The 24,492-nt window shown below is 46.8% G+C and overlaps 1 protein-coding gene across 8 annotated transcripts in view; it reads right to left on the bottom strand.

Moving 5' to 3' along the window:
- Positions 1-604: 604 nt before the first annotated feature.
- specc1la (sperm antigen with calponin homology and coiled-coil domains 1-like a) overlaps positions 605-24,492 on the bottom strand; it is a 285,961-nt gene continuing 262,073 nt past the window's right edge. For all 8 annotated transcript variants that reach the window (XM_085962090.1, XM_085962091.1, XM_085962094.1 and 5 more), the window contains exons 12-13: positions 21,720-21,779; positions 605-8,579 (exon numbers count right to left, since the gene is read on the bottom strand). In XM_085962090.1, coding sequence (XP_085818216.1) covers positions 8,490-8,579; positions 21,720-21,779 — 150 coding nt within the window. In that variant the 3' untranslated portion in view covers positions 605-8,489. The remainder of the gene's footprint in view (positions 8,580-21,719; positions 21,780-24,492) is intronic.

The following is a 24,492-nucleotide window of genomic DNA, read 5'->3' as shown; positions in this document are numbered from 1 at the left end:
AGATCCGCTCTTGGGCCTACCTTTATCTCCAGCCGCTCCTCTCGCTCTCAGGTCCCAGGCCGAATCCGTCAGTCGGGCAAGGTTCCGTCCACATCACACCCTCACCCACAAACCTGGGAAATGGGTCCAGAATGCTTTATGCATGTTCTTAACGTTAGGTTGCATTTTGTCTAATGATTGACTATTTTGGCAAGTTTTAGGGGGACTGGGCCTTTCTGTGTTGCTGCATTCATTAACTGGTATGTTTGTAGAAGCCTCCAGCTTTAGTCCTTTTTACTGTAGCCCGCAGTATGGCCCATTACTACCGCTGCACGGTTAATCCAGGGGTGAGGATCGGAATCCCTTTGGGGAGAAAACTGGGCAACAGGAGGTAAATAAAACAAAGCTGGCTTCTTGTAACATGAAACACTCCTTGGTATCAAACACCAAAAATTGCAAAGGAGTAGGAATGTGTGGGCCCCAACTACTTTTCAGCAGCAGAGTTTAAAAATATTCCTTTGTGAACCGAAGGATTTCTGGCTAAACAGGGAGGAAACTGGGGCCAAAGATAGATGAAAAATATAAAATGTAAATGTATAGCCTAGATGTAAATAACACACTGCAATACTTGAAAATGATTCATTTTATATCGGTGGTTTAGTGCTCTCCAATTTATGTTTACATAAAAAACTATTTGAAATTTGCAAAACAAATAAAGGCAAGATACGCAAGATTATAAATACATTCTCCAATAAACAGGTTTCCAAACATCTAGATGGTGCTCGTCTCACTGAACACACGGACTTGCACAGGCTGCTCTGAGTGACTTCAGTAATGAGAGTGATGAATGTGTTTCACCAGCATCCACACTTCATATGCCAGTGTACGAGGAAAAAACAAGGGCTGGGAATCTCAAATAAAAACAAACTGATGAAAATACACAATAGAAGCGAAGAGAGAAAAGGCAGGTCAACATCTTGGGTACAAACCCTGTAACAAAGGATCTCCCCCGCACAGGTTAACCTGCCTCTTCCACTGCCAGCCCTGCTGTGTGTTTGCTCCTCTTATACCCACTGTTTGTAACACACCAACATTGTCAGGAAAGGGGGCATTTTTCCTTCCTTTTTGGGAGGACTGGGATATAGAAACAACTGCTATATTAGGGAATGTGCTACAGGAACCACATCACTTTAATTTTTCAACGTGTGCTGTATAAACATCTTGCTGGGACAGCACGGTTCATGGCTTGGTTTTTGTACCCTGTTGGTAAGTGTGGGTTGGAACAGTGAGAATAGTCAGAGATTTACAAACAATATTCGACTTATATCCATCTCTCGAGGCAGCAATCACTACAAAACTATTGGCACCCTTCTGTAAAGTAACCATCCAAAGCTCACCATTACTGAGACAGGAACCAGTGCAACCTTCCACACAGTCCTTACATTCAGTTCCAGAAAAGTTGGTCTCAGCCGGTGCTGGGTCAAGCACAGGAGCTGCTGGGGAGCAGGCAGAGTCACTGAGCTACACAGGTCTGTGGGGAAAGGGGCTAATCATGTGGGGAAGAATGAAGTGGTGGGGAAAGGGATTGACACAGGAAGTTACAGCCCCAGTGGCACATTATTACTCAGAACTGTGGATGAAAAGATGCTGTCATGGGAGCAGAGAGGCCAAGAGAGGGGTTTAGGTGCTTGAGATAGTCCCCAGGAGGGAGAGCACAGAGAGGTAAATAACGCAACATGACCTAGAGCACCTTGTTGAGAGTTAGTGAACTCTTTAACATTGTGCTAGTAGGGTGGCCAATCGCACACACCCCGGGAGGCAGCACCAAAGGAAATGACAGATTTAGCAAGACCTGCTAAAAGTCTTTAAATAAAACAAACTGAAGTTTCTGATTCGTTACCAGAGTCACTGTGACTGGTCACCAGGACAGCAGGGCTGCTGCTCTCACTCTCTGACTATGGTGTCTCCCCACTGGATTCACTGGCCCAGCCACGTCACGGGTTAATAACAACCTGTTCCGGTGAGACAAGTGCTGAGGAGGCTTGTTTCACAAACCTGTGGTCACAGGACCGCCCAACACACAACTTACACTCACAGCATGGTCCATAAGACCAGACTCCGTGTCCCAAGTCTGTCTGGGGGGGGGGGGGGGGGGGGGATTGAGAGAGAGAGAGAGAGAGAGAGAGAGAGACAGAGCAAGAAAGGGGGAGGGAAAAGAGAGAGAGAGAAAGAGAGAAGAGATAGGGGAAGAGATAAAGAGGAAGAATGTGGGGGAATAGAGAGGGGGAGGGGAAAGTGATCAGGCGAGGGAGGGGGTGATAGAGAGGAGCAGGCAGAGGACGAGAATATATGAGAGGCTGTGAGAGTGAGACAGAGGCGGAGAAAGGGCCAGAGTGAGCAGTTTAGAGTCTTACCAATTGCTGGCCTTGGCAAAGCTGGCATATATCTCTGGTGTTGCCACCGGCTACATGTTGGGAGCCAATGGTCCTAGCCCAGCTTCACAGTGCGAGTGTTTGTGCCCATTGTCTGATCTGTAATGCATATATTGTATAACACAGCAAATCAGAGAAATGACAGCCAAAGTCACATTGAACTGAACTCGAGTGAGTTACTGTCCTGTAAACCATTCAGTCCCACCGTGCACCTTCTCTACAAGACACACTGAAGGTAAGGAGTGTTAAACAGGTTTGGAAATTTACAGAAAATGCAAGTGACAAGTGTTCTTAAAGGGTAGACATGCTTCCAGTGAAGTGCCACGTAGGCAGTGCTGTGGTACAGGCACATTACAACAGTGGTCAGAGAATAAAGTAGACAGACAATGGCCTTGTTCAGGCACTGTTGCTAATGTTGGCTTCATTATTACCAAAAAGGGATGGAAAAAGGAATAAATGAAGTAGAAATAGAGAAGGGATGTCGTATTGTCCATGTTGCCCCAGCTGATGTGAGGTACGGGATCCTGACCCCCACCTATCGAGCGCGTTGTTTACCCAGGTTACAATGTTGTGGTGGGTGGAGTTGTACCTACAGCAGGTAAGTAGCTGGAGTAGGCATCCCTTCTCAGGCTGCTACAAGGAACCTGCAGCAACCCTCAGATTACTCGAGTGAGATTAAACACCCAATGAATTATCCAAAGGGTAAATTTATGACACCTAGTGCATGACTTAATCCAGGGGTGGGGGGTTGGTCCCTTGTTCTGACCTAAACCGGACGCAATCTTACGACCACCAAACTGGATGCTAAAAGCAAAACATTTTAATTACTGAATGCAAAGAAAATTGGACTTTAAACACACCATTCCTCACACCGGCTGTGGAATACTCTGACCTCCCAATGTTATACTTCCGGTTATAAAATTCTGGTTTGTGCAGCAAAAGAGCCCAGAAAACGGCCTGTGTTGCTCAGTGAATCGAAAGCCTGGACTGGATACTGTCACATTCCACAGGCGACTGTGATAAACAAATGTAACAGAAATACTAAACAAATGTATGGAAACAAAATACATGATTTTATACTAAGCATGCTGTGCCTATAAGGCACACACTACTGATACCATGTAAATAACACAAATAACGTCCAAGACCATGAATAATGAGCAGAGCTCCGCTATTATACATTCAGTAATATAGAACCTGTGTCAATCGGAAACCACAAGATTACTGATTTAGATCGAGAACAGCCATCACTGAACACAAAACATACACATAATGAAGGACGGATGCATTGCTGGGAGTTCAGGCTTCACACCATGTTACTCGTCACAACCCGAATTGTGAAACACTACAGGTGTAACGACGATAATGAAAAGGACATGCGCATAGCTTAGGCACCTTGCAATGGGATAAGGCCATTTAATGTAACATGGAGATGTGATCGTCAGTCAGACCATCATACACTGCCTCAGAGAGATCAAGCACACAGTGAACTTCCACACAGCAACTAGAGGGGGCAATAAATGTATAGTCAGCAGCAAATGGAGTATATAATAAAAAGCATCAACCATCAGCCCATTTTAAAAGAAATCACACAGGCGGTTAGAAGCCAGCTGATTAATGTAAAGGGCAGTCTCTTACTGCAGACTGGACAGCAGTGAGAGCTATTAGCAATGATGAGTTTAATGTAAACTGGCCTGCCCAAGACTTCTAAGTAGAGAACATGCTCAGTTAGTGACTTACTTCCCAACTAGATTTTTAAAATATTATTCATTAAGTGAGTGCTGAAGAGATGAAAAACACTGACTGGGAGAGTGACTGAACATGATGGTGCGAGGGAGCTACACTAATACTCACCACTGATGAAGTAAAGATGTGCGGTGAAGTGGTAGACATCCATCAGGACACTCCACCAGTCACATGGGGTAATCTGGTAGAGGACCATTCGGACACTCCACCAGTCACATGGGGTAATCTGGTAGAGGACCATTCGGACACTCCACCAGTCACATGGGGCAATCTGGTAGAGGACCATTCGGACACTCCACCAGTCACATGGGACAATCTGGTAGAGGACCATTCGGACACTCCACCAGTCACATGGGGCAATCTGGTAGAGGACCATTCGGACACTCCACCAGTCACATGGGACAATCTGGTAGAGGACCATTCGGACACTCCACCAGTCACATGGGACAATCTGGTAGAGGACCATTCGGACACAACACCAGTCACATGGGGTAATCTGGTAGAGGACCATTCGGACACTCCACCAGTCACATGGGGCAATCTGGTAGAGGACCATTCGGACACAACACCAGTCACATGGGGCAATCTGGTAGAGGACCATTCGGACACTCCACCAGTCACATGGGGCAATCTGGTAGAGGACCAGTCGGACACTCCACAGTCACATGGGACAATCTGGTAGAGGTCCATTCGGACACAACACCAGTCACATGGGGCAATCTGGTAGAGGACCATTCGGACACTCCACCAGTCACATGGGACAATCTGGTAGAGGACCATTCGGACACTCCACCAGTCACATGGGGCAATCTGGTAGAGGACCATTCGGACACTCCACCAGTCACATGGGGCAATCTGGTAGAGGACCAGTCGGACACTCCACCAGTCACATGGGACAATCTGGTAGAGGACCATTCGGACACAACACCAGTCACATGGGACAATCTGGTAGAGGACCATTCGGACACAACACCAGTCACATGGGACAATCTGGTAGAGGACCATTCGGACACAACACCAGTCACGAGGCAATCTGGTAGAGGACCAGTCGGACACAACACCAGTCACATGGGGCAATCTGGTAGAGGACCATTCGGATACTCCACCAGTCACATGGGGCAATCTGGTAGAGGACCATTCGGACACTCCACCAGTCACATGGGGCAATCTGGTAGAGGTCCATTCGGACACTCCACCAGTCACATGGAACAATCTGGTAGAGGACCATTCGGACACTCCACCAGTCACATGGGGCAATCTGGCAGTTTATTTATAGAATAATTAATATCCAAACAACGAATCAGGAAATGCTGAAAACACACAGCAGCATCTGAAAGGACAGGTAAAGTTTTCGGCTGAGGACGTTCGTCAGAATGGAGGACGAGTAACTGAAACATTAACCTGTCTTTCTCCTTTCTGATACTGATGGACCCTGCAGTGTATTTTCAGCATTCAAATTGCAATTTAATCACTATAACTAACACATTGTAACAATAACAAGGCAGCACTCAAACTGAGAGGACCAGATAAGAGTTAAAATTCTTTAAGATCTGGCCCTGTGCTTTATTCCCTCTGAACTCCTTGATGAATTCCTGCCTTTTGTCGAACATGTTAAAAGTTCTACAGTAGAGGCCTACCCAGCTCACATGTCCCATCAAACACTCCCAGGGCAGGTACAGCATGGGTTGGATACAGAGTAAAGCTCCCTCTACACTGTCCCATCAAACACTCCCAGGGCAGGTACAGCACAGGGTCAATACAGAGTAAAGCTCCCTCTACACTGTCCCATCAAACACTCCCAGGGCAGGTACAGCATGGGTTAGATACAGAGTAAAGCTCCCTCTACACTGTCCCATCAAACACTCCCAGGGCAGGTACAGCATGGGTTGGATACAGAGTAAAGCTCCCTCTACACTGTCCCATCAAACACTCCCAGGGCAGGTGCAGCACGGGTTAGATACAGAGTAAAGCTCCCTCTACACTGTCCCATCAAACACTCCCAGGGCAGGTACAGCACAGGGTCGATACAGAGTAAAGCTCCCTCTACACTGTCCCATCAAACACTCCCAGGGCAGGTACAGCACGGGTTAGATACAGAGTAAAGCTCCCTCTGCACTGTCCCATCAAACACTCCCAGGGCAGGTACAGCACGGGTTAGATACAGAGTAAAGCTCCATCTACACTGTCCCTTCAAACACTCCCAGGGCAGGTACAGCACGGGTTAGATACAGAGTAAAGCTCCATCTACACTGTCCCTTCAAACACTCCCAGGGCAGATATTGTACAGGTTAGATACAGAGTAAAGCTCCCTCTACACTGTCCCATCAAACACTCCCAGGGCAGATACAGCACGGGTTAGATACAGAGTAAAGCTCCCTCTACACTGTCCCATCAAACACTCCCAGGGCAGATATTATACAGGTTAGATACAGAGTAAAGCTCCCTCTACACTGTCCCTTCAAACACTCCCAGAGCAGATATTATATAGGTTAGAGACAGAGTAAAGCTCCCTCTGCACTGTCCCATCAAACACTCCCAGGGCAGGTACAGCACGGGTTAGATACAGAGTAAAGCTCCCTCTACACTGTCCCATCAAACACTCCCAGGACAGGTACAGCACGGGTTAGATACAGAGTAAAGCTCCCTCTACACTGTCCCATCAAACACTCCCAGGGCAGGTACAGCACGGGTTAGATACAGAGTAAAGCTCCCTCTACACTGTCCCATCAAACACTCCCAGGGCAGATACAGCACGGGTTAGATACAGAGTAAAGCTCCCTCTACACTGTCCCATCAAACACTCCCAGGGCAGGTACAGCACGGGTTAGATACAGAGTAAAGCTCCCTCTACACTGTCTCATCAAACTCTCCCCGGGGCAGGTACAGCACGGGTTAGATACAGAGTAAAGCTCCCTCTACACTGTCCCATCAAACTCTCCCCGGGGCAGGTACAGCACGGGTTAGATGCAGTGTAAATCTTTCTTTACACTGTTCCAAGTATGTGCCTCAGGTCTGACCCAAGAACTTGCATGGTGCAATGTTTTTCCATTTCCCACACCAGCCATCATGTGAGCGAGGTTACCAATTTAAGGCCAAGTTATGGGCAGTTTGTGCTTTTGACTTGTGCTCACCAGGAACGGATCCTGACAGCCTGCAGAGAGTGAATGTTAACAATGGAATAGTTTAAAAATCAAATTTTCATAAAGAAGTAACAAGCTTGTTTTACAGACTGCATTTTAAACTGAGTGGTGCAGGATCACACTGGAGGACTGCTTTAGAGTAGCTGTAGAAGCTGACACATTGTGAGGACGCTGTACTAACAGGTACAGCTCAAACTGAAGAACTTGTTAATCCCTAACCAGCTCATACAGATTTTGTGTGTGTATTCAAATAGATTTGCAATGGCTAGAGGCTGTTCATGATATCAATACTCACTGTTTTAAAAAAATTAAAAAAAACTCACAATGAACAGAAATAAAAGTTGATCATTCTTTGTAACTGGTTTATATTCTAAATATGGGCAGTTATAAGGACACTTGGTTTTTGACACAGGATACTTCACCTCATCAGTCTGGGTTTGATTCAACCTCAAGTCCCAAGGGGGAAAAGAACAATTCTTCAACTCATCGTACCACCTGATCCTTTGGGGAAGGCCTTTCTATAAACTAAGGACCATGAGCAATGATTTGACAGAAAGCTGGTGGACTATCCAGGGAGCTGGCCTCAGGGTCGAGTACTAATGGTACAAGTGTTGTACACTCAGTCCTACAGCCCCTCTCCACATGGTTTATCTTGGCAATCCCACGGCCATCATTCGAGATTTTACTAACAGCTGAAGGCTTTATAATGGAAATGGCCATTTCTAAAGGCTGACACCGTGGATCCTCCCGTGTAGTTAGAGGGTGAACTACACTAGGGTGAGCGCCTGTAAACGCGGTGCCTTACTTTCTCAAATATGCTTTATCTTTCCTCTCAGAGCGGGCGACAAAGTCTTTGAAGGTTAGCTTGGACTGATACTTCAGTTCTCTGCTATTGGAAGATGTGTCATTGACCAGTTCACCATTGCAGAAACACAGCAGCAGCAGTTACAGGTGGAGCTCGAACAGCATTCATATCGCTCAGCTGCACATCTATTTACTGGACGGATGAATGATTGAAACAGGAGAAAGTTCTTCTTTTTCAAAGTGATGCTATTCTGGAGATCACAAGTTGCTGGGGTGAGGCAGTGTGTTTCAGCACAGAGTTGTAACATGAAGGGCAGTATCAATACTTCCTCCCAAAACCAGCAATTGCTCTGCAAACAATGTCTGTATTGGTCAGAGGAGGGAGATGTCAAGTTTCAAAGTACTTGTATATAGCGGTCACATACTGCATGAGGCTCTGCCAGTCTGGCCGTTCTGTGCTCACCATTTCATTGATGTCCTAGAGAGGGAGACACAACAAAATTGTATTACAACGACTGACAACTTGCTCGAGGGCAATCAATTTCAAGTTTCCCCCAAGATAATTTTTTGCTGCAGACTCTCGCCACTATGCTGCTTTATATATCTATAAAAAAGGAAAACACGGTGTGAAGAAAGGATACAAAGCAGAGATACCAAAACACACTAAAAGGATACTTAAATACTGAATGTCACAGTAAAGTCAGCCTTGGCTCAGTGGCAGCACTCTCGTTCAAGTTCCACTCCAGAGACTTGAGCACAAAATCCAGGCTGGCCCTCCAGTGCAGTGCTGAGGGAGAGCTGCACTGTCAGAGGTGCCGGTATTCAGATGAGACGTTAAGTCGAGGCCCCATCTGCCCTCTCAAGTGAATGTAAAAGATCCCATGACACTATTCAAAGAGCAGGGGAGTTCTCCCTGGTGTCCTGGCCAATATTTATTCCTCAACCTACATCACAAAAAGATTATCTGGTCACACTGGTGTTTGTGGGGCCTTGCTGTGCACAAATTGGCTGCCTCGTTTCTTACATTATAACAGTGAAAACACTTCAAAGGTACTTCATTGGCTGTGAAGCACTTTGGAACGTCTTGAGGCTGTGAAAGGCGCTGGAGAAATGCAAGTCTATCTTTTTTTTATTCATTTATGGGATGTGGGCGTCGCTGGCAAGGCCAGCATTTATTGCCCATCCCTTGAGAAGGTGGTGGTGAGCCGTCTTCTTGAACCGCTGCAGTCCGTGTGGTGAAGCTACTCCCACAGTGTTGTTAGGGAGGGAGTTCCAGGATTTTGACCCAGCGACGATGAAGGAACGGCGATATACTTCTAAGTCAGGATGGTGTGTGACTTGGAGGGGAACTTGGAGGTGGTGGTGCTCCCATGCGCCTGCTGCCCTTGTCCTTCTAGGTGGAAGAGGTCGCGGGTTTGGGAGGTGCTGCTGAAAAAGCCTTGGCGAGTTGCTGCAATGCATCTTGTAGATGGTACACACTGCAGCCACAGTGCGCCGGTGGTGGAGGGAGTGAATGTTTAAGGTGGTTGATGGGGTGCCAATCAAGTGGGCTGCTTTGTCCTCGATGGTGTCGAGCTTCTTGAGTGCTGGCATCCAGGCAAGTGGAGAGTAATCCATCACACTCCTGACTTGTGCCTTGTAGATGGTGGAAAGGCTTTGGGGAGTCAGGAGGTGAGACACTCACCGCAGAATACCCAGCCTCTGACCTGCTCTTGTTGTCACAGTATTTATGTGGCTGGTCCAGTTAAGTTTCTGGTCAATGGTGACCCCCAGGATGTTGATAGTCATCAACAACAGTGTCAGTTACAGTTCATTGTAATAAAGTGTGATATAGTACACTTTAGATAGAAGAATGGCAGATGGAGTATATGGAAAGACTGAGAGGGTGGTAGATGAACAAAGAGATTTAGGGCTTTGGGTACATTGAGAACTTGCAGACAGGTACAAAATGAAGCATTTTTGTCTGATGGATTATTTTCAAATTGTTTCTTGCTGGTCACAGAGCACACTGGGCTAAAATGAGTTAATGCTAGCTGTTAAAGCAGGAACTAAGTGTCACAAAACATCTTTGAAAGTTCTCTATCTGAATGCACATAGCATTCGTAACAAAATAGATGAGTTAATGGCACAAATAACTACATATGGGTATGATCTTGTGGCCATTACAGAAACATGGCTGCAGGGTGACAATGCCTGGGAATTAAACATACCAGGTTATTTAACGATCAGGAAGGACAGGCGGGAAGGAAGGGGAGGTGGGGTGGCTATGTTAATAAAGGAAGGAATCACTGTAATACAGAGAAATGATATTGGGTCAAAAGATCAGGACAATGAAACAGTTTGGGTGGAGGTAAGGAATAATAAGGGGAAAAAAACACTAGTGGGTGTAGTCTATAGGCCTCCGAACTGTGGCAACTCTGTTGGACGGAGTATCAATCAGGAAATAGTTGAGGCTTGTAATAAGGGAACATCTATAATTATGGGGGATTTTAACTATCATATTAATTGGACAAATCAAATTGGGCAGGGCTGCCTTGAAGATGAGTTCATTGAGTGTATTAGGGATGGGTTTCTTGAGCAGTATGTAACTGAACCGACCAGGGGGCAGGCAACCTTAGATCTGGTCCTGTGTAACGAGACAGGATTAATTAAAAATGTCCTAGTAAAGGATCCCCTTGGAATGAGTGACCATAACATGGTTGAATTCCATATTCAATTAGAGGGTGAGAAGGTTGGATCTCAAACAAGCGTGCTAAGCTTGAATAAAGGAGACTATGAAGGTATGAGAGCGGAATTGAGTAGAGTGGATTGGGAAAATAGATTAAAGGGTAAGATGATACATGATCAGTGGTGTACATGTAAGGAGTTATTTTACAACTTCCAAAAAATATATATTCCACTGAGAAGAAAAGGGTGTAAAAGAAAAGACAGCCATCCGTGGCTAAGTAAAGAAATTAAGGATAGTATTCGACTAAAAACAAGGGCATATAAGGTAGCCAAATCTAGTGGGAGGATAGAGGATTGGGAAAACTTTAAAAGACCGCAAAAAATAACAAAAAGATTGATTAAGAAAGGGAAGATAGATTATGAAAGTAAATTAGCAAAAAATATAAAAACAGATAGTAATATAAAAAGAAAAAGGGTGGCTAAAGTAAATGTTGGTCCCTTAGAGGATGAGACCGGGAAATTAATGGTGGGAAATATGGAGATGGCAAAAACACTGAATGAATATTTTACATCAGTCTTTACAGTAGAAGACACTAAGAATATCCCAACACTGGACAAACAGGGGGCTAAAGGGGGGGGGGGAGGAGCTAAACACGATCAAAATCACTAAGGAAGTGGTACTCGGTAAAATAATGGGACTCAAGGCGGATAAATCACCTGGACCTGATGGCTTACATCCTAGGGTCTTGAGGGAAGTGGCGGTAGGGATTGTGGATGCATTGGTAATAATTTTCCAAAACTCCCTGGACTCGGCAATGGTCCCGGCAGACTGGAAAACTGCTAATGTAACACCCTTATTTAAAAAGGGCAGTAGACAGAAGGCTGGAAACTATAGACCGGTTAGCCTAACATCTGTGGTAGGTAAAATTTTGGAGTCCATTATTAAGGAGACAGTAACAGGACATTTGGATAATCATAATTTAATAGGACAAAGTCAGCATGGTTTTATGAAGGGGAAGTCATGTTTGACAAATTTGCTGGAGTTCTTTGAGGAAGTAACATATAGGGTGGATAAAGGGGAACCAGTGGACGTAGTGTATTTAGACTTCCAAAAGGCATTTGACAAGGTGCCACACAAAAGATTATTGCTTAAGATAAAAAATCACGGGATTGGGGGTAATATTCTGGCATGGATAGAGGATTGGCTATCTAACAGAAGGCAGAGAGTTGGGATAAATGGTTCATTCTCAGACTGGCAATCAGTAACTAGTGGTGTTCCGCAGGGGTCAGTGCTGGGTCCCCAACTCTTTACAATCTATATTAACGATTTGGAGGAGGGGACCGAGTGTAACATATTAATGATCTGGATGAGGGAATTGGATGTAATATCTCCAAATTTGCAGACGACACAAAGCTGGGCGGGAGGGTAAGCTGCGAGGAGGATGTCGGGAAAATCCAGTACGATTTGGACAGGTTGGGTGATTGGACAGAAACATGGCAAATGCACTATAATGTGGATAAATGTGAGGTTATCCACTTTGGTGGCAAAAACAGGAAGGCAGATTATTATTTGAATGGCAATAGATTGGGAGAAGGGGAAGTGCAAAGAGACCTGGGTGTCCTTGTGCACCAGTCGCTGAAGGTAGGCATGCAGGTGCAGCAGGCGGTTAAGGCGGCAAATGGTATGTTGGCCTTCGTAGCAAGAGGGTTCGAGTACAGGAACAAGGATGTCTTGCTACAGTTGTACAGGGCCTTGGTGAGACCGCACCTTGAGTATTGTGTGCAGTTTTGGTCACCATACCTGAGGAAGGACGTTCTTGCCATGGAGGGAGTGCAGCGAAGATTCACCAGGCTGATACCTGGGATGGCAGGAATGACGTACGAGGAGAGATTGTGTCGATTGGGCTTATACTCACTGGAGTTTAGAAGATTGAGGGGGGATCTCATCGAGACCTATAAAGTTCTGTCAGGTCTGGACAGACTAGATGCAGGAAGGATGTTTCTGATGGCCGGGGAGTCCAGAACCAGGGGTCACAGTCTAAGGATAAGGGGTAAGCCATTTAGGACTGAAATGAGGAGGAATTTCTTCACCCAGAGAGTGGTGAACCTGTGGAATTCTCTGCCACAGAGGGCGGTGGAGGCCAGTTCATTAAATATATTCAAGAAAGAGTTGGATATGTTTCTTGAGGCTGAAGGGATCAAGGGATATGGGGAAAAGGCGGGGACAGGGTACTGAGTTTGGATGATCAGCCATGATCACATTGAATGGCGGAGCAGGCTCGAAGGGCCGAATGGCCTACTCCTGCTCCTATCTTCTATGTTTCTATATCAAAGTTTGCAGATGATACTAAGATGGGGGGGGAAAGTAGTGAGTGAGGAGGACATAAAAAAACCTTCAAGGGGACATAGACAGGCTAAGTAAGTGGGCAGAGATTTGGCAGATGGAATACAATACTGGAAAGTGTGAGGTTATGCACTTTGGCAGGAAAAATCGTAGAGCAAGTTATTATCTTAATGGCAAGAAACTGGAAAGTACTGAAGTACAAAGGGGTCCTGGTGCACGAAACTCAAAAGGTTAGTATGCAGGTGCAGCAAGTGATTAAGAAGGCCAATGGAATGTTGGCTTTCATTGCTAGGGGGATAGAATATAAAAATAGGGAGGTATTGCTTCAGTTGTACAAGGTATTGGTGAGACCGCACCTGGAGTACTGCGTACAGTTTTGGTGTCCATACTTAAGAAAGGACATACTTGCTCTCGAGTCAGTACAAAGAAGGTTCACTCGGTTAATCCCGGGGATGAGGGGATGGACATATGAGGAGAGGTTGAGTAGATTGGGACTCTACTCATTGGAGTTCAGAAGAATGAGAGGCGATCTTATTGAAACATATAAGATTGTGAAGGGGTTGGATTGGGTGGATGCGGGGAAGATGTTCCTGATGATGGGTGAAACTAGAACTAGGGGGCATAGTCTTAGAATAAGGGGCTGCTCTTTCAAAACTGAGATGAGGAGGAACTACTTCACTCAGAGGGTGGTAGGTCCATGGAATATGCTGCCCCAAAAAACTGTAGAAGCTACATCATTACATAAATTTAAAACAGAAATAGACAGTTTCCTAGAAGTAAAGGGAATTAAGGGTTACGGGGAGCGGGCAGGAATTTGGACATGAGTCTAGGTTCGGATCGGTCATGGCCCTGTGGGTAGCGGAGCGGGCCCAGGGGCCGTGTAGCCTGATCCTGCTCCTATTTCGTGTGTCTAATTCTGTTAGATTCAGGAGATGGTTCTGTGATAGTGGATTGGCAGTTAGGATCAGATCAGCCATGATCTTATTGAATGGCGGAGCAGGCTCGAGGGGCCGATTGGCCTACTCCTGCTCCTATTTCTTATGTTCTTATGTTTCTGCAAGCCACGGAGCACATACACCTCAGACTGGTTGCTATTTCTGAGCGGCCCCCAGCTGTCCCCGTGAAGACCACTGGTTAGGGCTCAAGACTAGGTACAACTAGACGGAGGAGCTGTGGTGCAAACTCAGTCCATTTGTACCTGAGTTTTAGGCCCCACAGCTGGCGCAGGATCTCAATTTGCATATTTAAGATGCCCAAAGCCAACTTCAGGCGGCAGTCTTGGGCGACTAACAGCCGTCCCAGCCAATATGGCATCAGGGGCACTTCTAGTCCAGATTGGTGTGACAGCTCAGGATGTGAAATTGGCCTAATGCCAATTCACAGGTGCAGAACAGGCGGCTGCAAGTTTAATTCCCCCCCCCACTGTCTCCCGTCTGGGGTTTGCAATTTCTGATACTCTTCGTGATTATTAACATCCCTCTTCACACTTGCCCTTGGATGTTGACTATTCTAACATGGATAGTGCAGGCTCGCTCACTAATTACTACATAGTAACAAAGGGACCTTCACCACGAGTGTGCAAACAAACTGAAATCCGCTTTCAAAGTTACAGAACATCGGTAGGCACAAGTCACCCACATCATACCTCTCCGCACTGCGGGGGTTTGCTGACCAAAGTCACTGGCCTAAGAGACTGTCTCAAACTTTCCCAATCAATGGGTTGTTTATTTGCATGGCAAATGGCACTGGTCAAAGTAAGTGTTTCCCCGGCAGTGTAAATTTACATATTGATGGTCAGTAGCAGTGCAAAGGAGGTGGATGCTGACAAAATATCGGTAGAAGTGGAAAAGGTAAAAGCAATGGAAGGGGTGAAAATTGGTAGACAGGATGTACTAGAAAGGCTGGGTATGCTTAGAGTGGACAAGTCGCCTGGTCCAGGTGGCTTGCATCCCAGGTTGTGAAGGGAATTGGAGGAGATAGCGGAAGGGCTTACCATAATTTTCCAATCTTCCCTAGATGCGGGGGAGGTGCCTGAGGATTGGAAAGTGGCAAATGTGACACCATTGTTCAAGAAAGGGTGTAAAGACAATCCTAGTAACTACAGGCCGGTCAGTTTAACATCAGTGATGGGTAAAGTTTTAGAAACAATAATCAAGGAAAATATTAACGGGCACTTGGAGAGGTTTAAGTTAATTAAGGAGAGCCAACATGGATTTGTAAAAGGCAGATCATGTTTGACTAATCTAATGAATTTTTTGATGAAGTAACAGGGAGGATCGATGAAGGGAATGCAATGGATGTTGTCTACATAGACTTTAGGAAGGCATTTGACAAAGTACCACATTGAAGGCTGTTTAACAAAATTGAGACTCATGGAATAGGTGGGTCAGTGGCAGCTTGGATAAGGAATTGGCTTAAGGACAGAAAACAGCAATTTGTGGTAAATGGCTGTTTTTCAGACTGGAGGATGGTAGACAGTGGTGTTCCCCAAGGGTCAGTGCTGGGGCCACTGCTTTTTTTGATAATGACCTGGATATTGGAATACAAAGTAGAATTTCTAAATTTGCCGATGACACCAAACTTGGAGGTGTGGCAAACAGCGAGGATGATCCCAATCGACTGCAACAGGACATAGAAAGACTAGCAGAATGGGCAGACAAGTGGTAGATGGAATTTAATACAGAGAAGTGCGAGGTGATGCATTTTGGCAGAAGGAACAGGGAGAGGCAATATACAGGAAACTCTCTGGTATCCGGCACTGACGGGACCGGGATGTTGCCGGTTGATTAAAAATTCCGGATGACGGAGAGGGTTATCTACCGAGGCTATTTTTAACAAACAAAAATAACAAAATCAAGAAATGTGCAGTATACAGTAATTGGGTACTCACCTACAGAGTGTTGTGTTAAATGGATGGTGGAAGATGCTTGTTTAAGTACAGTACTGCCAGTTGAGGGTAATCCATAACTCTCTAATGACTTCCGACAGCGCCAAGAAGCCGAGTAGTGGCAGTTTGGAGAACTACCCCCACTGACTAACTCGGCCACCGCGGGAGACTCTCGGCAACATTGCCGGTTATTGAGGTGTTGTTTTCGGAGTATGAATTTTGCCGGTTAATAGAGAATTCCAGATATTTAGGTGCCGTTTAAACGAGAGTTTCCTGTACACTTAATGGCACAGTTTTAAAGAGTGTGCAGGGACGGAGGGACCTGGGAGTTAATGTGCATAGGTCCCTGAAGGTGGCGGGACATATTGAGAGAGCGGTTAGCAAAGCATATGGGATCTTGGGTTTCATAAATAAAGATATCGAGTACAAAAGTAGAGAAGTTATGCTGAACCTTTATAAAATGCTGGTTAGGCCACAAATGGGGTATTGCTTCCAGTTCTGGTCACCACACTTTAGGAATATTGTGAAGGCCCTTAAGAGGGTGCAGAGGAGATTTACCAGAATGGTTCCAGGGATGGGGGATCTTAGCTACAAGGACAGGTTGGAGAAGCTGGATATGTTTTCATTAGAGCAAAGGAGGTTGAGGGGTGATTTGATAGAGGTGTACAAGATTATGACGGGTTTGGATAGGCTAGACGGGGAAAGGCTGTTCCCACTAGTTGATGGTACAACGACGAGGGGACACAGATTTAAAGGTTTTGGGCAAGAGATACAGGGGGGATGTGAGGGAAACCTTTTTTACGCAGCGAGTAGTGAGGACCGGGAACTCGCTGCCGACGGAAGTGGTGGAAGCGGAGACACTCAATGTTTTCAAGGGGAGACTGGATAGGCACTTGAGGGAAATAAACTTGCAGGGCTACGGGGATAGAGCGAGAGAATGGGACTGACTGGATTGCTCTACAGAGAGCCGGCACAGACTTGATGGGCCGAATGGCCTCCTTCTGTGCCGTTATGACTGATTGGGATTACAACCCCACTCATTTTCTTTGCAAAAACAACTGGTTTAATCAGGGTACAAGTCTGTGCCCGTCACTGTGTGGAGTGATAATACTGCTGTAGGGTTGGTCAACCACTTACATAGCTTAGTCACTTGCCTAGCAATAGGGTCGGGTGGTACCAGACTTGACCTTTATCTTTACCAGGATAGCGATTAATGCTGGAAGGGGCAGTTCCTGCCCCTGAAGAGTCTGACACCTTCTCCCCAGTCAGCACCGTGACCTCTCTTGTACGCAATCACTGACTGCCATTGATTCTCGTGCCTGCAGTAAATTGCTGTTGACATTTCCAATTGGTGCATCATTCACATTGATGTCTTTTGCTAAAGCTCCACATCTCTGAAAGTCTTGCAATGTTGAAAAGCAGCATCGATTGGTTTTGTAAATATCCATCACAGGGAAGGAGCCATGATATTAAACACAAATCTTGGATTCTGGCTTTGCACAAACTAAAGGGTAAAACCCAGTCACTGAACAAACACAAATAAGCTGAAGTACTTTGGCGTCAGGTCTTGCAAAACCTTGAACACAACTACAAGGTGTGGGGTGACTTTGAAAATGATACCTACACTGCTAACTTTCAAAAATCTGAAAGACTAACCACGTCAAGATTAAGTAAGAAAGTCTCTACACTCGGGAGACCGGGATAGGTTTGGATAACAAAGGCCCTTCCGCCATCTTCTCTCACCTTCCGGAATATCAGTCCTACTGTCTTCCCGCTAGTTTTTAACATCCGCCTGGACAGACAGACAGGACCTCAGTTTAGTGTCTCCCCCAGTGATAAAATGCTACATAAAATGTCTTTCTTTCCTTTCACTTCCTCAGTATTGCATCAGAGTGTCAGCCTAGATATGTGGTCAAACCCTGGCGTGGGCTCAAACCCACTGCCGTCTGACTCAGATGTCAGAGTGCTACCAGCCAAGTCAAGCTCACATCTTGGTTCCTGAGTTTTCTGTTGATGATGAGAGGAACAAAAACTGAAGATGTGTTCCTAATTCACCATGTTGACAAGTCTTAGGCCAAGCAACTGAGAAACTGACATAAGTACAACCGCTCTGAAATGCTACACTCTACCCAAAGGGACAGAACCCACTTACCTAAGTCCAGAGAGGTTTAGGAACCCCCCAGGCATGTGCTGGGGTGCTGCTAGAGTTTAACTAAAACCACACAGGCTACAGAGCTCAATGTTGGTCCATGATGCCCATTAAGGCAGTGGCTTGCAGGATTATCTGGAAACGAATGGGAAGAATCCCAGACCCAGCTGGCTGATCAATCCTCAACACAACAGCCAGTGGGGAGATAGGTAAAAACAGAGAGCAAGAATGAAACCTGGGTCTTTCTTGGTCTGTATGGCTAGAAAGCTGTCAGTTATAATCATGTGGTTCTGGCGCAGTGGTAATCCATCTTCGAAGCTCATAAAAGTATCGAGGAGAGGTCCTTTTAAGTGAGATGACCGAATCGGCCAGAATAAAGGGCAGTCTTATGTGTTGGTATTGTTTTCCTCCATCTAACAGCAGCCTATGATGGTGTTTGGCACACTTGTCTTCTGGTGAAAATATCGAGAATCCTGCCACAATGGGTTATGTGCTTGATGGGGATTGACATTTCAGAGAACATATGGCTGATCACACCAGCTCATGGAGATGCCAGATTAATGGCCTCCCTCGGTGATCAGTTCTTGCACCGTTCCTTCATAACCTGTGACCAGATCACAGAAATTCATCTACGCTGATGACCGTGCCTAAAGATGTGGAACTCATGGTGGAGTACAGCTTGAAATGATGCCTTCAACCAAGTACCACAATGCCTGTACCTCTCGTGAACTCATTATCACCTTAAACAGTCAACTCCTCAAACATGATACTTAACTCAGTATACTTGGGCATCACCCTCAACCGCTCACTACCTACGAAAACTGCTCCAAAAGTCAAAACCCAAAATAACCTGCTCACCAAAAGAGCAAGCACCTCCACCCAATGCTCTTCCGCTCTGCTATTCATTCACGGAATACTGTGCTCCCTCTTGGGCTCGCTCACCACACACAGATCTGGTGGATACGCCACTGCACACTACGTGTCTTGTGATGGGCACATTGCGCCCTACTCCTCCTGTGGTTACTGGTCCTCTGTAACATACACAACTCCTCCACATCTTCCTCGTTCAAATGCAGTAGTAAACTTACCAAAAAAAAACCTCTCAACAAAATCATGTTGCCAGCTCACTCTGTCTTGTTCTAACCACCAACAGCGCGGCTCTCTTCGAGACACCCAGTATGGTCAGCTTTTCCTGATTCCTTTGACTCTTCCTTACCAACTCGCTGGCGTGGAGTGGGCAGCAGATGCTTCTATAAATCACCATATCACATAACTGTCAGCTGTGAATCAGTTGGTAGCACACTCGCCTCTGAGTCAGAAGGTTGTGGGTTCAAGTCCCACTCCGGATATTTGAGCACATTAGCCAGGCTGACACTTCAGAACAGTACTGAGGGGAGTGCTACACTGTCAGAGGTTAAACCGAGGCCACGTCTCCCCTCTCAGGTGAACGTAAAAGATCCCATGACACTACTTGAAGAGCAGGGCAGTTGTCCCCGGTTTCCTGGTCAATATTATCCCTCAACCAACATCACTAAATCGGATTACCTGGTCATTTACACATTACTGTTTGCGGGATCTTACTGTGTGCTTATTGGATGCTCCGTTTTCTTCAAAGTGACTTCAAAAGCATTTCATTGGCTGTAAAGCACTTTGGGACACCCCAAAGGTCATGAAAGGCGCTGTATAAATGCAAGTCTTTCTTCTATATTATCTCCGACCCTATTGGTCACGTCATAGTTGGGCGTTTCTCAACCAGTCGAACTGCGCAGGGTGCATCATATCTTCACAACCACGACAAATGTTCTTGAGGTCAAACACAAACCATGTCCCACGGCGTTAATCCTGCGCACTAGCTAAATGATCCGGTTCACTATGTGCTTTGCAAACTGATGACCATGCTTTATGGTGGCTAGAATCATATGTTGAGCCTGCATACATTAAATAAATAAATTGCATGTCTCAGACCACGGCACGGTGCACCGATGGGATCTACAATCAGACCGCGACACGGTGCACCGACTGGACCTACATTCAGACCGTGGCACGGTGCACCGACTGGATCTACAGACCGTGGCACGGTGCACCGACTGGATCTACAGTCAGACCGCGACACGGTGCACCGACTGGACCTACATTCAGACCGTGGCACGGTGCACCGACTGGATCTAGTCACAGAGCGCGGCACGGTGCACCGACGGGATCTACAGACAGACCGCGGCACGGTGCACCGACTGGATCTACAGTCAGACCGTGGCATGGTGCACGGACTGGATCTACAGACCGTGGCACGGTGCACCGACTGGATCTACAGTCAGACCGCGACACGGTGCACCGACTGGATCTACAGTCAGACCGTGGCACGGTGCACCGACTGGATCTACAGTCAGACCGTGGCACGGTGCACCGATTGGATCTACAGTCAGACTGCGGCACGGTGCACCGACTGGATCTAGTCAGACCGCGGCACGGTGCACCGACTGGATCTACAATCTCAGACCGCGGCACGGTGCACCGACTGGATCTACAGACAGACCGCGGCACGGTGCACCGACTGGATCTACAGTCAGACTGCGGCACGGTGCACCGACTGGATCTACAATCTCAGACCGTGGCACGGTGCACCGACTGGATCTACAGACCGTGGCACGGTGCACCGACTGGATCTACAGACAGACCGCGGCACGGTGCACTGACTGGATCTACAGTCAGACTGCGGCACGGTGCACCGACTGGATCTACAATCTCAGACCGCGGCACGGTGCACCGACTGGATCTACAGACAGACCGTGGCATGGTGCAGCGACTGGATCTACAGACAGACCGCAGCACGGTGCACCGACTGGATCTACAGACAGACCGCGGCACGGTGCACCGACTGGATCTACAGACAGACCGTGGCATGGTGCAGCGACTGGATCTACAGACAGACCGCAGCACGGTGCACCGACTGGATCTACAGACAGACCGCAGCACGGTGCACCGACTGGATCTACAGACAGACCGCAGCACGGTGCACCGACTGGATCTACAGTCAAACCGCGGCACGGTGCACCGACTGGATCTACAGTCAGACCGCGGCATGGTGCACCGACTGGATCAAGTCACAGACTGCAGCACTGGTTGGATACCAGAAGATTTGATTTTAAGAGTACTATTGAATTGTAAACAGTCCCAGCAGTTTATTTCTGTACTGATAAAGCAAACAATGGTGTTTAATAGAATAAACACTGTCGTAACATCTGGGGTTTCAGCAAACTCACAATAGCCTGGAAACCAAACACTTACTGCACAGAGCCCTGAACGCTGGGAGCTGGAAGCAGCTCTTACTTGTGCACAGCCCATGCAATGTTTAGACCAGAGATAAAAATCTGTACACGGAAGAAAACCTATTTAAATATAGAAAGCACAACAAATAGGTTTTTTTACTTTTTCCGACTTCCGTGAACATAATACCACATTAACAGCAGAATAATAGAGAGCATAAAGAGAGGCAGAGAGGAAGTGACTTGCATTATGAGACTTAGAATTAAGAGCTGACCATTCAGTTTGAGTGTTTTATTTAAAAGCTTACCAGTGTGGACTTGATGCCAACACTTTCAGCTGCCTGGAAGGCGAGGGAAAAATTTCTTCGCTGCAAAATAAAGACACAAGAAGTTAGAAGCCTACTGTTAAAAAAACATCCAGACAACAGTAACATCTACTAATCCTAAACCTTTAGATGGGCCTTCAAATGGAAAGGTGATTGTTAACACAAATCTATCTGTAGTGTAGATGACAGACCCGCACAACACGTCTGTCACAATACACACCAGGCCTATGAACCTGGACACTTTTGGAAATGTACGGACTATTTTGGTCCCTTCCACCTACCCAGCTTGCTCTGCCCCTATATTACCCAGCTTGCTCTGCCCCTATATTACCCAGCTTGCTCTGCCCCTATATTACCCAGCTTGCTCTGCCTCTATATTACCCAGCTTGCTCTGTCCCTATATTACCCAGCTTGCTCTGCCCCTATATTACCCAGCTTGCTCTGTCCCTATATTACCCAGCTTGCTCTGTCCCTATATTACCCAGCTTGCTCTGCCCCTATATTACCCAGCTTGCTCTGCCCCTATATTACCCAGCTTGCTCTGTCCCTATATTACCCAGCTTGCTCTGCCCCTATATTACCCAGCTTGCTCTGTCCCTATATTACCCAGCTTGCTCTGTCCCTATATTACCCAGCTTGCTCTGCCTCTATATTACCCAGCTTGCTCTGCCCCTATATTACCCAGCTTGCTCTGCCCCTATATTACCCAGCTTGCTCTGCCCCTATATTACCCAGCTTGCTCTGCCTCTATATTGCCCAGCTTGCTCTGCCCCTATATTACCCAGCTTGCTCTGTCCCTATATTACCCAGCTTGCTCTGCCCCTATATTACCCAGCTTGCTCTGCCCCTATATTACCCAGCCTGCTCTGCCTCTATATTACCCAGCTTGCTCTGCCCCTATATTACCCAGCTTGCTCTGCCCCTATATTACCCAGCTTGCTCTGCCCCTATATTACCCAGCTTGCTCTGCCCCTATATTACCCAGCTTGCTCTGTCCCTATATTACCCAGCTTGCTCTGTCCCTATATTACCCAGCTTGCTCTGCCTCTATATTACCCAGCTTGCTCTGTCCCTATGTTACCCAGCTTGCTCTGCCCCATATTACCCAGCTTGATTTGCCCCTATATTACCCAGCTTGCTCTGCCCCTATATTACCCAGCTTGCTCTGCCTCTATATTACCCAGCTTGCTCTGTCCCTATATTACTCAGCTTGCTCTGCCCCTATATTACCCAGCTTGCTCTGTCCCTATATTACCCAGCTTGCTCTGCCCCTATATTACCCAGCTTGCTCTGCCCCTATATTACCCAGCTTGCTCTGTCCCTATATTACCCAGCTTGCTCTGCCCCTATATTACCCAGCTTGCTCTGCCCCTATATTACCCAGCTTGCTCTGTCCCTATATTACCCAGCTTGCTGTCGCCCCTATATTACCCAGCTTGCTTTGCCCCTATATTACCCAGCTTGCTCTGCCCCTATATTACCCAGCTTGCTCTGTCCCTATATTACCCAGCTTGCTCTGCCTCTATATTACCCAGCTTGCTCTGTCCCTATATTACCCAGCTTGCTCTGCCCCATATTACCCAGCTTGATTTGCCCCTATATTACCCAGCTTGCTCTGCCCCTATATTACCCAGCTTGCTCTGTCCCTATATTACCCAGCTTGCTCTGCCCCTATATTACCCAGCTTGCTCTGTCCCTATATTACCCAGCTTGCTCTGTCCCTATATTACCCAGCTTTCTCTGCCCCTATATTACCCAGCTTGCTCTGTCCCTATATTACCCAGCTTGCTCTGCCCCTATATTACCCAGCTTGCTCTGCCCCTATATTACCCAGCTTGCTCTGTCCCTATATTACCCAGCTTGCTGTCCCTATATTACCCAGCTTGCTTTGCCCCTATATTACCCAGCTTGCTTTGCCCCTATATTACCCAGCTTGCTCTGCCCCTATATTACCCAGCTTGCTCTGTCCCTATATTACCCAGCTTGCTCTGCCCCTATATTACCCAGCTTGCTCTGTCCCTATATTACCCAGGTTACTGTCCCTATATTACCCAGCTTGCTCTGCCCCTATATTACCCAGCTTGCTCTGCCCCTATATTACCCAGCTTGCTTTGCCCCTATATTACCCAGCTTGCTCTGCCCCTATATTACCCAGCTTGCTCTGTCCCTATATTACCCAGCTTGCTCTGCCCCTATATTACCCAGCTTGCTCTGCCTCTATATTACCCAGCTTGCTCTGCCCCTATATTACCCAGCTTGCTCTGCCCCTATATTACCCCCTTGCTCTGCCTCTATATTACCCAGCTTGCTCTGCCCCTATATTACCCAGCTTGCTCTGCCCCTATATTACCCAGCTTGCTCTGCCCCTATATTACCCAGCTTGCTCTGCCCCTATATTACCCAGCTTGCTCTGCCCCTATATTACCCAGCTTGCTCTGCCCCTATATTACCCAGCTTGCTCTGCCCCTATATTACCCAGCTTGCTCTGCCCCTATATTACCCAGCTTGCTCTGCCCCTATATTACCCAGCTTGCTCTGTCCCTATATTACCCAGCTTGCTCTGTCCCTATATTACCCAGCTTGCTCTGCCCCTATATTACCCAGCTTGCTCTGCCTCTATATTACCCAGCTTGCTCTGCCCCTATATTACCCAGCTTGCTCTGCCCCTATATTACCCAGCTTGCTCTGCCCCTATATTACCCAGCTTGCTCTGCCCCTATATTACCCAGCTTGCTCTGCCTCTATATTACCCAGC

This window comes from Somniosus microcephalus, chromosome 19 (genome assembly GCF_052327205.1).
Source record: "Somniosus microcephalus isolate GS21.2 chromosome 19, FLI_Smic_1.0, whole genome shotgun sequence".
NCBI classification, from domain to species: domain Eukaryota; kingdom Metazoa; phylum Chordata; class Chondrichthyes; order Squaliformes; family Somniosidae; genus Somniosus; species Somniosus microcephalus.
The sequence above is the reverse complement of the archived record's forward strand: the minus strand, read 5'-3'. Positions and strand labels throughout refer to the sequence as shown.